The 14,778-nt window shown below is 38.1% G+C and overlaps 1 protein-coding gene across 3 annotated transcripts in view; it reads right to left on the bottom strand.

The window, feature by feature from the left end:
• The window catches only part of ODAD2 (outer dynein arm docking complex subunit 2), a 184,577-nt gene that overhangs the window by 143,990 nt on the left and 25,809 nt on the right, over window positions 1-14,778 (bottom strand). For all 3 annotated transcript variants that reach the window (XM_046679611.1, XM_046679610.1, XM_046679612.1), the window contains exons 8-10: window positions 12,837-13,042; window positions 10,797-10,895; window positions 3,242-3,389 (exon numbers count right to left, since the gene is read on the bottom strand). In XM_046679611.1, coding sequence (XP_046535567.1) covers window positions 3,242-3,389; window positions 10,797-10,895; window positions 12,837-13,042 — 453 coding nt within the window. The remainder of the gene's footprint in view (window positions 1-3,241; window positions 3,390-10,796; window positions 10,896-12,836; window positions 13,043-14,778) is intronic.

The following is a 14,778-nucleotide window of genomic DNA, read 5'->3' as shown; positions in this document are numbered from 1 at the left end:
CATTTCTATGGTATCGTCTTCTAACTTGCTAATTCAGTCTTCCATATTGTCAGCTTTGCTGTTTAGCGAGTCCAGATTTTTAAAATCTCACCCACTGTGTTTTTCATCTCCAACAATTCTGATTGGTTCTTCTTTATAGTTTCAATCTCTTTTGTCAAGAAGCTCCTGAATTCATTAATTTGTCTTCCTGAGTTTCTTGTAACTCATTGAGATTTTTTATGACAGCTATTTTGAATTCTGTGTCATTTAGGTCATGGATTTCTGTGTCTTCAGGGTTGGTTTCTGTGTACTTGTCATTGTCCTTCTGGTCTGGACATTTATACTTTCTCATGCTGCTTGATGGTGTGGATTTTGCTTCCACATGGTGTTATTATCTGGTCAGGGCTGCCTCGTGCCTCCACTGGCTGGGGAACAGGCACCATGTATTCTGGGCCCAGCACGATCTGGGGCTCCCCAGCTCCAGCCACTGACTGCTTTTCTCACTATGCGACACTCTGGCCAATGGCAGATCTGGAGCTCTGGGCAGGTGGAGGGGTGCTCTCCTTCACCTGGCTTCCCCCAGCCTCCGCTTCTCTCTCTGTATGGAGCTCTGGTCAATTGCAGGACTGGAGTGCCAGGCGGGGTAAGGGGCATTTTCTTATATCTGCGTGCCTCCACCAATCGCTGCCTCTCTCTCCATGCTGTGCCTCAGGCAATCCTGGAGTTGGAGCGCTGGGCAAGGATGGGGTGCCTCTCCTCAGCTGTGCACCTCCCACAGCTAGCCCCTTTCTCTCTGTGCCACACTCTGGATGATCTTGGTGCTGGAGCACCAGGCAGGAGGGGATGCCTGTCCTCAGCTGTGCACCTCCCCCAGCCAGCCCCTCTCTCTCTGTGCTGTGCTCTGGGCAATTGTGGGGCTGGAGTGCCCAGTGGGATGGGGCACCTCCTCTCAGCTGCACACCTCCCCCAGCCGGCCCCCTCTCTCTGTGCTGTGCTCCAAGTGATCGCGGGACTGGAGTGCTGGGTGGGGATGGGGTCCTCTCCTCAGCTGCACACCTCCCCTAGCCATGGCTCCTCTCTCTCTGCAGAACTCCTGCCAATCAGCTTCCACTTCCTCCAGAGGATGCAGCCCCATCACCACCTTCAGACATATGGTTGCATGCATCTCTCAGACATCTTTTGTGTTGTGTATAAGTCCTCTGTTGGTGTATGAATGTTCTTTTGGTTGTATTTTAGAGGGGAGAGTCCAAGGGAAGAGCTCACTCCACCATGATGCTGATGTCACTTCATTTCCTTTTTTAATGATGAAAATATTTTACCTGCTTGCCATTATTCTAGTTTGGCCATTGAAATCTATGTTGTTTTTGCTAATTCAGAATTTTTAGATCAGTTTCTGGTTTCACAATGAGCTGTTCCACAACACACATTCACATCTTTTTCTCTTTGCATTTCTTCTGTTAAATTACTTATAAAGACTAAATTGTACTACATAATATATACAATATAGTGACTATCCAAACACTGAAAAAATGCCAGCAAACATTATTGGGTACATCCAAATAACATAACATTCAGATGTCTTAGCAAGCTTGACATACATAGAATCACAGGTCGAAATTTCAAATTTAATGACTAATTTTGCCTCCAAAATTTGCTATTTCTTGGAACACCACTAATAGGACTTATATAAGGTACACTATGCATATAAACTTAACAGTATTTATTTGTGCAAGAATGACTCACCATTAGTAGCAGACACATATTGAAAGCATAGCAACAGCTCTGAGCAAGGCTGACTGATTAGACCAGGACCACTTTCTCCTATTCACTCCTGTCTCAATGCCTAGAAATGCCTACCTTCACCTTTGACTCCACTGTCAGCATTTACTTTTATTTTTTCTTTTTTTAACTTTATTGAAGAATTAATGACAAATATAATAGTATATATTTAAAGTGTACAATGTGATGATTCAATATACATATACATTGTAGAATGATAACCAAGATCAAGATAATCAATGGCTCTTGCTTTCCATGATGTCAGTAGATTCCTTGGAACCAATAATGTCTTTACAATGATTATTAAATTTTAATTCTCAAAGGAGAATTAGAATAATTTTTCCTGTTTTCCCAATTTCTTGACTAATTTTTCTTGGGGTTCAGGATTCAGGAAAATATATTTTTTTCCCTGAGAAATGCTGGGAATTGCAGCTGTGGCAGAGTCCATCGAGGAAGGGGGCATAGTTTTCTTGCAAGAAAACCTCTTTTGGCTCACTTAGGCATACAAAGCTGTGTCCATGCAGAGGGCCTTTGTCAAATTCACAAATATGTGCATATAAGCTATTTTACCAGTCCACTGGGGGTGACCTCAAAGGCACAGAAAAACCACCCTTTAGCAATTTAGGAGTCACATAAATATCTTTAAATATACAAAACCACTGACAAATGCCCTTGGTTGATTTGACCAGAGACCTGGAAAAGCAAGAGGCCAATATGAGGTAAGTCAAAATGTTGTTTTCACAAGTATTTCTGGACTACAGCTTTAGACACAGCCTAGACATTATCAATATCAGCTATCCAATATCAGAAATCAATATTAATTTGGGTTGTGGTAAATCATTTTCCTTGCCCCATCCCCCCCATCCAAGTTCTTAAATACAACATTCTATGAGCCAATTATTATGTAAAATTGTTCTCACACACATTATCTTACTTAACAGAGTAATGGAAATGGACCAATACATATTATAAGCACCTACAATGTATCAGACACTATGCCACATGTTTCAAATGTGTTTTCTCAATCCCTAAAATAATCCTATAGGACAGGTATTAATTTTATTCCATGGGTTGAGAAAAATAAGGCTCAAAACCATAACTTTTCAACAGCCACACTGCTAGTAAGTGACACAATCTAAAATTTAGGATAAGTCCAACTTCAAAAATCCATGCTCTTTCCACCACACCATAATGCAAATCATAAAATGGCAGCAAGTCAAAATATGTGGTGGCTGCCATGGCCCACTGACCACTCACCAACCACGGGAAAGTGCTGGCACCAGGTAGCCTCAGGCTGCTCCATGAGGACTAACGTTGCCATCCTCAGGGTAATAAGACCTTCCCTTAAGCACACTTAAATAATAATGGGGATGTTTACTACCCTTATTTGAAAGAAACATATAATAAATGTGGAAGGAATATGTACACTTTGGGAAAGGATTTAAACTAAACATGGCAGACATTGCACAAAGGTCTGTCTCACCTTTAAATATTTCACCAGCTTCTGAATTTGCCAATATTCTGATGGCAAATCTGCATTTGCTTCCTGACGATGATCAGGCGGTTCTTCATCTTCCTCACTCTCTGAGGAGCTCTCACTAATGATTTCCTCAATCTTCTCGGCACTCTTACTAAGAACAAGAATAACATGTAATAAACATATTTATGCTACTGCATGGACATGGTTATAATCTTAATATTTAAGAAACATGTACATGAGCAATAGATGAAATACTAACACATTCTGAGTTCTAAAAGATCTTTGTTAAAACCTGTATGAGGAGATGAATAAACCCATGTCTCTATAGTAGGTACCATTCAGTATTACTGCTCTGGGTGCAATCGTAATAAAGAAATAGGAAGAAATGAACAAGAAAATTAAGTAAATGTCCTGAGGCTGTGCTGTACAATGAGACAGCCACTAATCATAGTGGTTAAACAACTTAAGTAACTTGTGGTTATTTACATTTACATTTATTTAATTAAAAGCAAATACAATTAAAAATTCAGTTCTCCAGTCCCACTAGCCACATTTCAAGTGCTCAATAATCCCACGTGGCTAGTGGCTACCATATTGGACAGCTCAGACATACGTGACTTCTATTATCACAGAAAGTTCAGTTGGGCAATACTGCAAATACCCTAAATCGTCAGCGTCTCCCTTACCAAAGGGAGTACACTTTATTCCTCACTGCTCTAGAAGCTTCTAACTCAACGTCAAGGTCATGGACACAGGCTAGTCCACTTAAGCCTTCATGATCATATCTAATTCATCCTCATTTTCTTTCTTCCTCTCTCTCCTCCTCCCCTCTCTCCAACTCCTCGCGTGCTCTCTTCCATAAAAGTCTTTTCTAGTCTAATCCATTCTGAAGCACTGTGGGAGGATGGCTAATTTTTCAAGTTTTATTAATTTTTAAGATTCTGTGATTCTCTCAATTTCTTGAAGGTTTTTTGGCACAAAGAGCAGTGCAGAACAGTGAGATTGTGCTCTCTGGGCCACAGCGGAGTGAAATCCTGAACTGAAATGCCTGCTCCAAATTAGCAAGCCACGTGAACTGAGTTTCAGTTTCATGTATTCTCTAGTCCAAATGATGTCAAGAAACCTAGGTTGGTCACAGAAGAAAATCCAATAGATACGGTCTACTTAGGAAATGACGTAAATCTAACTCAAAGGTCTTAGATTGAAGCATATACTAAATAAACCTAAATTCTCTGGGGAAAGTCTAAATGTACCTTCCCTTCCCCTAACAAGCTCTTAGAGTCAAGAGCAGAGAGCGTTAGGTTTACCCAATCACTCCAAAGTCACATAAAAAAAATCAGTACCCCAAAGGAAACCTGTTCTTCTTTTCCACTGATGAACCCTTTGACATCTAACTTTAAGCTGCTCTCTCTATTTGATTCCCTTCCTGTCTTGTCCCACAGTAACTATACATTCAGGAGGGAACAAGAAGCAAATTTCGATGTTTAATTGATCTATGAACTGCACCTTAAGACATACTTTTCTACCACACCATTAAATCCACTTAGGCAAGAATAGACATAAAGTTACCATATTTATCATTGAGTTATAGTTGTTGCTTGGATGCACTACAACTGTACTGTATCTATTACCCTGAAGTTCTCTGAATCACTAAAATCCAATTTAAAATTGAAATACTTTAGGCCAAACATCTATTTCAGGAAAGATGAAGCCGATTTACTTTTCCTTATTCCTCCCACTAAGTGCAGCTAAAAATCCTGAATATCATATATAAAACAGACATGCGATGACTCTGACAGATAGAAAGAAGAAGGAAGACCATCTAGGGATCTGGGGACCTGAGCAGCAACACAACAATGATTTCCTTGGATTTTCTTTCTGTTTTGTATAGCCCAGCCTGGGTACCAGAGAAGCCAGTGATGCAGAAACTCAGGTGGGCACAGAGAAGAAAGAAAAGCTTGTTCTTTTTAGTCAAAGGACCAGGAAAGGAAGAGCCGAACAAGACAGAAAACTTGTAGACAACAAATCCAGTCAACACCACAGAAAACCCTGTGGCCTACTCCCATTTCCACTAACAAAGGCCAAGTGGAGAGTGGTATTCTACCTCCACTAACTGTAGCAACGGCCCAAACGCCCCTGCTGGGTGGTGTGAGAGGAGGCCTAATGGAGAGTCACAACTTTCAACCCACCCACTCCCACTAACAAACTAACAAAGGGTCCCTTCTCATCCAGGCTGGTGTCCACAGAGGCCTAAGCCAAGCCTGAGCTCCCACCACCACCCAGCAATAATGAGAAGTTCCTCATCCGCCTCCCCGGGTGTCAAGGAAGGCCTACTGGAAAGCCTGCCATACCTGTCCAGCCTGGTGAGGCAGTGAACACCTTATCCCACCACTGTGGTATCAGAGGAGGCCTGCTAAAACCTAAGATTTGAATAAGATCCAGAGAAATTAAGAGAATCATAGAATCTCAAAAACCAATAAAACTTGAAAATTACCCATCCTCCTACTATGCTCCAAAATGGAGTAGACTAGAAAAAATGTTTATGGAAGAAAGCACACAGGAGAGTTGAACAGACAAGAGGAGGAAAGAAAACAGAAAAATGAAAAGTTGAAGGAACAAACAGAAAATAATACATAAAGTGACAGATGTAAGACCTAACATAACAATAATTACATTAAAGGTAAATAATCTAAATACACCAATTAAAAGACACAATTTGACTTAGTGGACAAAAAAAAAAGGAGACAACCAAATGCTGTTTATGAGAAAGTCATTTCAGATATAACAATACAGGTAGTTTGAAAGTAAAAACAGGAAAAAAATATATCACGCAAAGGAAATCAGAAGTAGCTATATTAATAGTAGACTAAGTAGACAGCAAACAAAGAAAACTGCCTGGGACACAGAGGAACAATGCATAATGATCAAAGGGCACTCTACCGTGGAGACGCAGCAACCCTACAGATATATGCCCCAAACAACGGAGCTGCAAGATACATGAAGCAAAAGCAGAACTGGGAGAAACAGAGAAATCCACAGCTATAGTTGGAGACCTCAACACCCCTCATCAATTGACAGAACAACTAGACAGAAAATAAGCAAGGATACAGAAGAAGTCAACACCAAACACTACGATTTAATACACACATATAGATCACTCCATCCAACAACAGCAGAATACATTCTTTTCAAGCACCCGAAGAACCTATCTTGGTAGATACCCTGCACCATACAAAACCTCACAAATTTCAAAGAACTGAAATGACAGAGTATGCTCACTGTCCACAATGGAATCACACTAAAAAATCAATAACAGAAACAGAACAGGAAAATCTCCAAGCACCGGGAAACTAAATACACTCCTAAATAATCCATGGGTTAAGAAGGTCTCAAGGGAGATCAAAGAACACACCAAACTGAATGAAAATGAAAATACAATATTCAGTACAGTCACTATGGAAAACGGTATGGAGGTTCCACAAAAAATTAAAAATACTAATCAGACATAAATAAAGAACATCCTACCATTTGCAACAACATGGATGGACTTTGAGGGCATTATGCTAAGTCAAAAAAAAGTCAGACAGAGAAAGACAAATACTGTATGATCTCACTTATATGTGGAATCTAAAAACCAAACAAAAAAACCCCCACCAAACTCAGAGAAAAAGAGATGTGATTTGTGGTAGGGGGTGAGAGAACTGGAGAAAGGTGGTCAAAAGGTACAAACTTCCAGTTATAAGATAAGTCCTGGGGATGTAATGTACAATATGATGACTACAGTTAACACTGCTGTATGGCATATTTGAAAGTTGCTAAGAGAGTAAATCCTAAAAGTTCTCATCACAAGGAAAAAAAAATTTATTTGTAACTAGGAGGAGATGGATGTTAACTAAACTTATTGTGGGAATCATTTCACAATATATGTCAAGTCATTATGCAGCACACTTTAAACTTACACAGAGCTGTATGTAAATTATATCTCAATAAAACTGAAAAAAATACATACACAAATAGAAAATACAACATATCAAAATTTTTTGTACACAGCTGACGCAGTGCAGAAAGGGAACTCTACGGCACTAAATGCTTACATAAGAAAAAAGAAGTCTCAATTCAATAACCTAAACTCATATCTAAAGAAACTAGAAAAACAACAGCAAAACAGACATAAAGCAAAGAGAGGAAAGGAAATAATAAAGAGCAGAAATCAATAAAATAGAAACAGAAAAACAATTTGAAAAATCAATACAAAAAAAGACTGCTTCTTGGAAAGATCAATGAAATTGACAAACCTCTAGTGAGACTGACAAAGAAATAGACAGAAATTGCCAGTATCAGGAATGAATGAAACATAGCATATCATTACAGATCCTACAGACAACAAAAGGATAAGAGAAAATTGCGAACAACTGAATGTACATAAATTTGACAACTTAGATAAAACGGACCAATTCCTTAAAAGGCACAAACTATCACAACTTGCCCAATAAATTTGAACAGTGCTACAAACTGTTAGACGAATTTAATTCATAATTTTAAAACTCAAAGCAGAAGTCTCCAGTCCCAGATGGTTTCACTGGAGAATTCTACCAAACACAGAAGAACTAACGCCAATTTCACACCACCTCTTCTAGAAAGGAGGAGAGAATTCATTTCAAAACACTACAATCCAATATCCCTCATGATTGCAGGTGCAAAAATTCTTAACAAAATATTAGCGCATATAATTCAGCCAAATATAAAAAGAATGAGCCCATCATGACCGAGTGGGATTTATTCCAGGGATGCGAGGCTGATTTGGTATTCAAAAATCAATCAATGTAATCCACCAGATTGACAGCCTGAAGAAGAAAAACCACATAACCGCACAAATTGATGTAGAAAAAGAATCTGACAAAGTTCAACACCCAATCATGATAAAAACTCTCAGAAAACCAAGAAGAGAGGGGAACTTCCTCAACTTGATAAAGAAAATGTACAAAACCTACACTATCATCATACTTATTGGTGAAAGACTGAATGCTTTCCCCCGAATTTGGAGAGCAAGCAAGGACGTCCACTTTGACTACTGCTAGTCAACACAGTACTAGAGTTTCTACTTCCAGATGGAAATCTAACAAAACACGTGCAGGACTTGTATGGTGAAAACTACAAAATGCTGGTGAAAAAAAGCAAAGACCTAAATGAAGAGCGAGACATACACTGTTCATAGATTGGAAGATTCTACATAGTTAAGATATCAATTCTCCCAAAATTAATAGAGGGATTTAATGTAATTTCCATCAAAATCCTCAGTAAGATTTTTTGCGGGTATAAAGCAAGATTATTCTAAATTCATGTGGAAAGGGAAGGAACTAGATTAGCTAAAGCAATTTGAGGGGGAGGGAGGGGAGAGAAAAATAGTGAGAAGAATCACTTTACCAGATTTCAAGATTTAGTATACAGCTACAGGAATCAAGATTGTTTGGTACTGGCGAAGGGCTAGATACAAAAATCCATGCAACAGAATAGAGACTCAGAAATAGCCCCACACACGTATAACCAAGTGATTTTTAACAAAGGTGCAAAAGCAATTCAATGGTGGAAAGAGAGCCTTTCCATCAAATGGTGATGGAGCAATTGTACATTCATAGGCAAAAATATGAACCTTGATCTAAGTCTCACGCCTTAGATAAAATTAACTCAAAATGGATCACAGTTTTTAATGTAAAATGCAAAAAACTTTTAGAAAAAACAGGATATTATGTTCAGGACCAAGGGCTTCATGAAGGGTTCTTAGACAAGACATCAAAAGCACAATCGGTAAAAGAAAAAAATGTTAAATCGGACTTCATCAAAGTTAAAAACTTGTTCTGTGACTCTATTAAAAGGATGAAAAGACAAATTATGGAGAGAGAGAAAATATTTGCAAACTACAAATCCAACTAAGGATATTCAGAATACATAAAAATTTCTCAAAACTCAACGTTAAAAAAAAATCCAATCAGAAAATGAGCAAAAGACATAAAGAGATATTTCGTTGAAGAACACATGTGCATGGCAATAAGCTCATGAAAAGATGTCTAACATCAGCTCCATTAAGGAAATGCTAAGATCATGATGAGCTATCACTGAACATCTTTTAGAATGGCTAAAATAAAAAATAAGACAATACCAAATACTGGAGAGGAAATGTAGAAACTGAGTCTCAAACATTGCTGATGGGAATGTAAATGGTGCAGCCACTAAAATGTTTAGCAGTTTCTTAGAAAGCTAAATACACAATTGCCATATGTGTCAGTAATTGGGCATTTATCCTAGAGAAATGAAAACTTACATCCACACAAAGCCTTACATGATTGTTCATAGCATCTTTATTTTTAATAGCCCAAAACTGCAAACAACTAAAATGTCCCTCAATAGGTGAATAATTAAACAAACTGTGGTACCTCCATACCATGGAATGCTACTCAGCAATAAAAAGGGACAAGCTATTAACACAACTTGGATGGACCTCAAGGGAGATGAAAAATAAGCCAATATCAAAAATACATGATTCTATTTATATTACATTCTCAAAATGACAAAAGTATAGAAATGGAAAACAGATGAATGGCTTCCAGGAATTAGGAATGATGGGGGAAGGGGAGTAGGTGTGACTATAAAGGGGTAGCAGGAGGGACTTGTGTGTGGTGATGGCACAGCACTGGGTCCTGATTGCTGTGGTCATCACACAAACCTATGTGATAAAATGACACGGAACTGTGCATAAATGCTGTACAATGTTAATCTCCTGGTTTGATGCTGTGCTATAGTTATGGATGATGGACCCATTGGGGGAAGCCAGGTGAAGGGTGTACAAGATCTCTCTGTACTGTCTCTGCAACTTTCTGTGAATCTATATTTCAAAATAAAAAGTTAAAGAAAAAATTTTAAAACAACAAATATGTTGAACCCCCCCAAAAATAGCATAAATGTAGTAGAGTGTCTTAAAGTTTGAGTTTTTTCCAAGTGTGCAAACTTTATAATGTGAAATTTCTGGCATTTCTTCCCACCACCACTCTAAAACTTTCTAATAAAAACGACTAACCCTTCTCTTCCAAATACATCACTTTTGTTGTCAAACTGAAAATCAGGTAAGAAGTTTATTAGTTAGCCTTCTATTAATGGCTATTTTAATGAGAAATGACATATATCACTTTAAAATTGGCAGTCAGTTGGTGATCAGTCAAGTGAGGCCCAGAAAGGTGACTTATCTTTGCTCTGACATGATTGTTCGGAGGCAAGAGATCAGCTAAGAGCTCAGTTTTGCTACCACTTAGTTCACTGCTCTTTGCATTAAATTTTCATAGTTATCTAATACCAGTAGATCCCTATGTTTTATATTTTAAGTAACTCTTCATTAAAAGGAGATCTTATAAATATATTTAACGAAATCCACTATTACCATTTTTACAACATTCCTAGTAACTTTCCATTAGATATCTTAGGACTCTAATATAATAGTAAGAACACCATTAATTAGCATTCACCAGCCCGTAGTGCAAGAGATGGCTACAAAGAACTGGTCACACACCGAACTATCTGTGCTCTTCCGGGTGAAACAGATGGTCTGGCCTTTTCAAGTCTTCCTATATGTTTTTCCTCTTGGCTGTCTCTTACTAAGCTTCTGCGCCTAAAAGAATATTAAGTTTATTAATTACTTTATGCTAATTAATAGGAAATTACAAATGAAACATATACAAATATTTCATCATTTTCGTGCACCCAAATGTTGTGTGTTCCTGACACACAGAATAACTATGAATTCCAGCCTCTGACACCTGAGATGTCCCTCTGTCCTTCAAGCTCATCCATGCATTTTATTTTTATTTTATTTATTTATTTATTTATTTTTGAGGAAGATTAGCCTTGAGCTAACATCTTCTGTCAATCCTCCTCTTTTTGCTAAGGAAGACTGGCCCTGAGCTAACATCCATGCCCATCTTCCTCTACTTTCTATGTGGGACATCTACCACAGCATAGCTTCCCAAGCAGTGCCATGTCCGCACCTGGGATCCAAACTGGCGAACCCTGGGCCACTGAAGCTGAACGTGCACACTTAACCACTGAGCCACCAGGCCAGCCCCCCCTCCCCCCACCCATGCATTTTATATAATGAAGAAATGGTTTGCATGGTATTTCTCTGCACCAGGAACAGGTCTTCACAAGCTGCCATCATTGTGTTACGTCCTGTGCTGTGTGTCCTCTGTCCTAGGGGCTTACTGCCCTGGATTAAAGTTGCCTATTTTCTTACCTTCCCTACCCACCATTGCAGCAGGGCCTGTATCTGTTTTCCAGGCATTCTCAGGCTTGGCATAGTCCTTGGCACATACTGGGTTTTCATTAAATACTTGTTAAGTAAATTCTTAATTGAAAAAAATAAGCATATGGAAAAAGCAGTATTTTAAAATTCACCTCCCATTTAATAGAGTAGCCCACACATTTGTCATTTTCAGACTCACTGTTTCTAACAGAGTCACAAAGTTCCAGACACCCCAAAATTGATGAGAATTAGAGGAGCAAGCGTGTCTCCTCTATCCACAGGACTCCTTCCTCTGTCAGCTCTCTGGGGTTGCTTCCAAAACACACTCCCCCTGTGGTTTCAGAATCCCTGCAGGTGAGGGTTCCCGTGTGAACAGCTGGGAGCCAATTCTTCACCCAATCAGGTGACAACATAGAACATTAAAGATAGGTTTAGGGGCCGACCTGGTGGCATAGTGGTTAAGTTTGTGTGCTCTGCTTTGGCAGCCCAGGGTTCGCAGGTTCAGATCCCGGGTGCAGACCTATCCACCACTCACCAGACCATGCTGTGACAGCGTCCCACACACAAAATAGAGGAAGAATGGCATGGATGATAGCTCAGGGCTACTCTTCCTCACCAAAAAAAAAGAAAAGGCTGAAATTTGTAAGTCTATTTGTTAAATCTTCACAAAGTGCTCTAGGCGCTTCTGACTGCCTTGGCATTTACATAACACTGGCCCTTAATCTTTGCTTTGGCACCTATTTATAGAGGGTCCTAAATGGAACTAGTCTTGTATATTTCAGACATGCATCAAACCAGTGTCCACTTTACTTAGGTCTGATAATATTTTTGAGGCTCTAGCCTTTCTAGAGTATTTACTAAAGTTCTGTTAATAGACACGATACGATCTCTGTGACGGTTTCCCTAATTAACTCCACATAATTTTAATTTTAATCACATAATTTTAATCCAAATCCTCCTAACACTTAATCAGGTCCCTACCACTATGTTTCCCTTTCCCATGGGATTTCTCCGTGTGTTTCATCGTCTTTTTCAAGTATTTTTTGCCCTGACTCACCAACTACATGAATGTGAACTGGGTTTTTCCCTTCCCATCATGGAGCTCCACATTCAAACCCTGTTGATGTCCAATCTTCCTGCTTGGAATATGAAGGAGAGCAGGAAGGAGTTAACTTCTATCATGGAGGGAGGTGTAAACGTGTAAATATCTACTCTGTGTTTTTCTACTATGAAATAAAGTTATGTGAAAAATTAGGCAAACGTGGTTACTGAAGATGTATCAGAAAACTCATCATGCAAACGTCTACATACTCTTTGGAATCAACAGTGGCCTTCCAGTTTAAACTTGGCTCTAATCTCTTGGTCATTCGAGTCTTCCCAAAATTAATTTGGTTCTTCTCCTGTGTACTCCTGTCTGAACCAGTAACAGCTTTACGAAAGGTGATTGCTTCCTCTTTCTTAGGTTCCTCATTAGGCTGGTCCTTTTCCTTTTGTTGTTCTTCACTGAATGCAAACTCCTTTATTTAAAAAAAAATTAAGAATAAGTTTTACCATGATATCACTTCTGAATTATCAGGACTATCTGAAAATTAACACTTGTGATAAAGTCAGAAAAGGAAGTCTCAGATGCATCCCACTTTAGTTGCTTAGCAACACAAATTGAATAAGGGCAACTTCAGGATGGAGGCCTCTATTGGAGTTAGGCTGGCAGTAATGTGACCTTCCTAAACTTGCACCTCTGCTACTGCACACACAGATACAACAGCAGGGTTGGACCTACTCACTCCTCACCAACAATATATATTATAAGCTCTAAAGCAGCAACTAAGAAGCTTTTAAAAAGAAGTATAATTGATGAAATAATAGTATAAATAAAATAGAAACATTTCTAACAGCTTACTTCATTTTCAAAAGGGGAAGAAAAAGAGAAAAAGAGAACAAAGAACAAATGGGACAAAGAGAAAACAACTAGCAAGACGGTAAATTTAAATTCAACTCTATCAGTAGTTACGTTAAATGAAAATGATGTAAAAATTTCAATTAAAAGAGAAATCATCAGACCGGGTGAAAAAGGAAAACCCAACTATTTGTGGTCTAAAAGGAACCACTTCATATATAAAGATATAAATACAGTAAAAGACTGGAGAAAAATATTCCATGCAAACAATAATCAAAAGAAAGCAGGAATGGCTGTATTAAAATCACACAAAATAGACTTCAAAACAAATAATATTATCAGAAATAAAGAGGGAGATACACAATGACAAAGAGCCAATTAACCCACAATTCTAATTGTGTATTCACCAAACGAGAACTTCAAAATACATAAAGCAAAAGTAGAACTAAAAGGAAAAATAGATAAACCTGCATTTAGGAGACTTCAAAACTCCTCTCTCAGTAATCAACAAAACGAGCAGACAAAAAGTTAACAAGCATATAAAAGACCTGAGCAATGCTATCAACCAACTTGACATAATTGATATTTATAGAACGTGCCATCCAACAGCTGAATACATATTCTTCTCAAATGCACAAGGAAAAAATCACCAAAATAGACCATATACTGGGCCATAAAACAAACATCCACTAATTTAAAAGAACTAAAATCACACAAAACATCTTCCCTTAATACAATAGAATTAAATTATAAATCAGTAAAAGAAAGAGATCTGGAAAGTCCTCAGATATGTGGATTTGCATGAAAACATATCAAAATCTATGGGACACAGTTTATGTATTGCTCATAAGAAATTTATGGCACAAAACTTTACAGTAGAAAAAAATTAAAGTCTCAAATCAATGTCTAAGCTTCCAACTTAAGAAATTAAACAAGAGCAAATTAAACCCAAAGAAAGCAGAAGGAAGAAAATCTTAAAGGTAAGATAAGAGAAATAAAATAAAATAGAAAGCAGACAAATAATAGAGAAAATCAATTAAATAAATAGCTGTTCTTTGAAAAGATCAATAAAATTGATAACTTCTTTCCAGAATAATCAAGAATAAAAAGAGAGAAGACATAAATGACCAATATTAGGGAGGGAAAAGGGGTTATCACAGCAGATCCTTCAGATATTAAAGGATAATGCTAGATTGTTGTACTTGATTCCAATAAATTAGATGGATTAGACAAAATGTACAAATTCATTTCAAGACACAAACTACCAAAGCTCAACAAGACAAATAAATCTGAATAGTTCTATACCTATTAAGGAAATCAAATTCTCAATATAGAAACCTTCCAACAAAGAAAGCT

This window comes from Equus quagga, chromosome 12 (assembly GCF_021613505.1).
Source record: "Equus quagga isolate Etosha38 chromosome 12, UCLA_HA_Equagga_1.0, whole genome shotgun sequence".
Taxonomy (NCBI): domain Eukaryota; kingdom Metazoa; phylum Chordata; class Mammalia; order Perissodactyla; family Equidae; genus Equus; species Equus quagga.
This window is presented reverse-complemented; position numbering and strand designations above follow the sequence as displayed.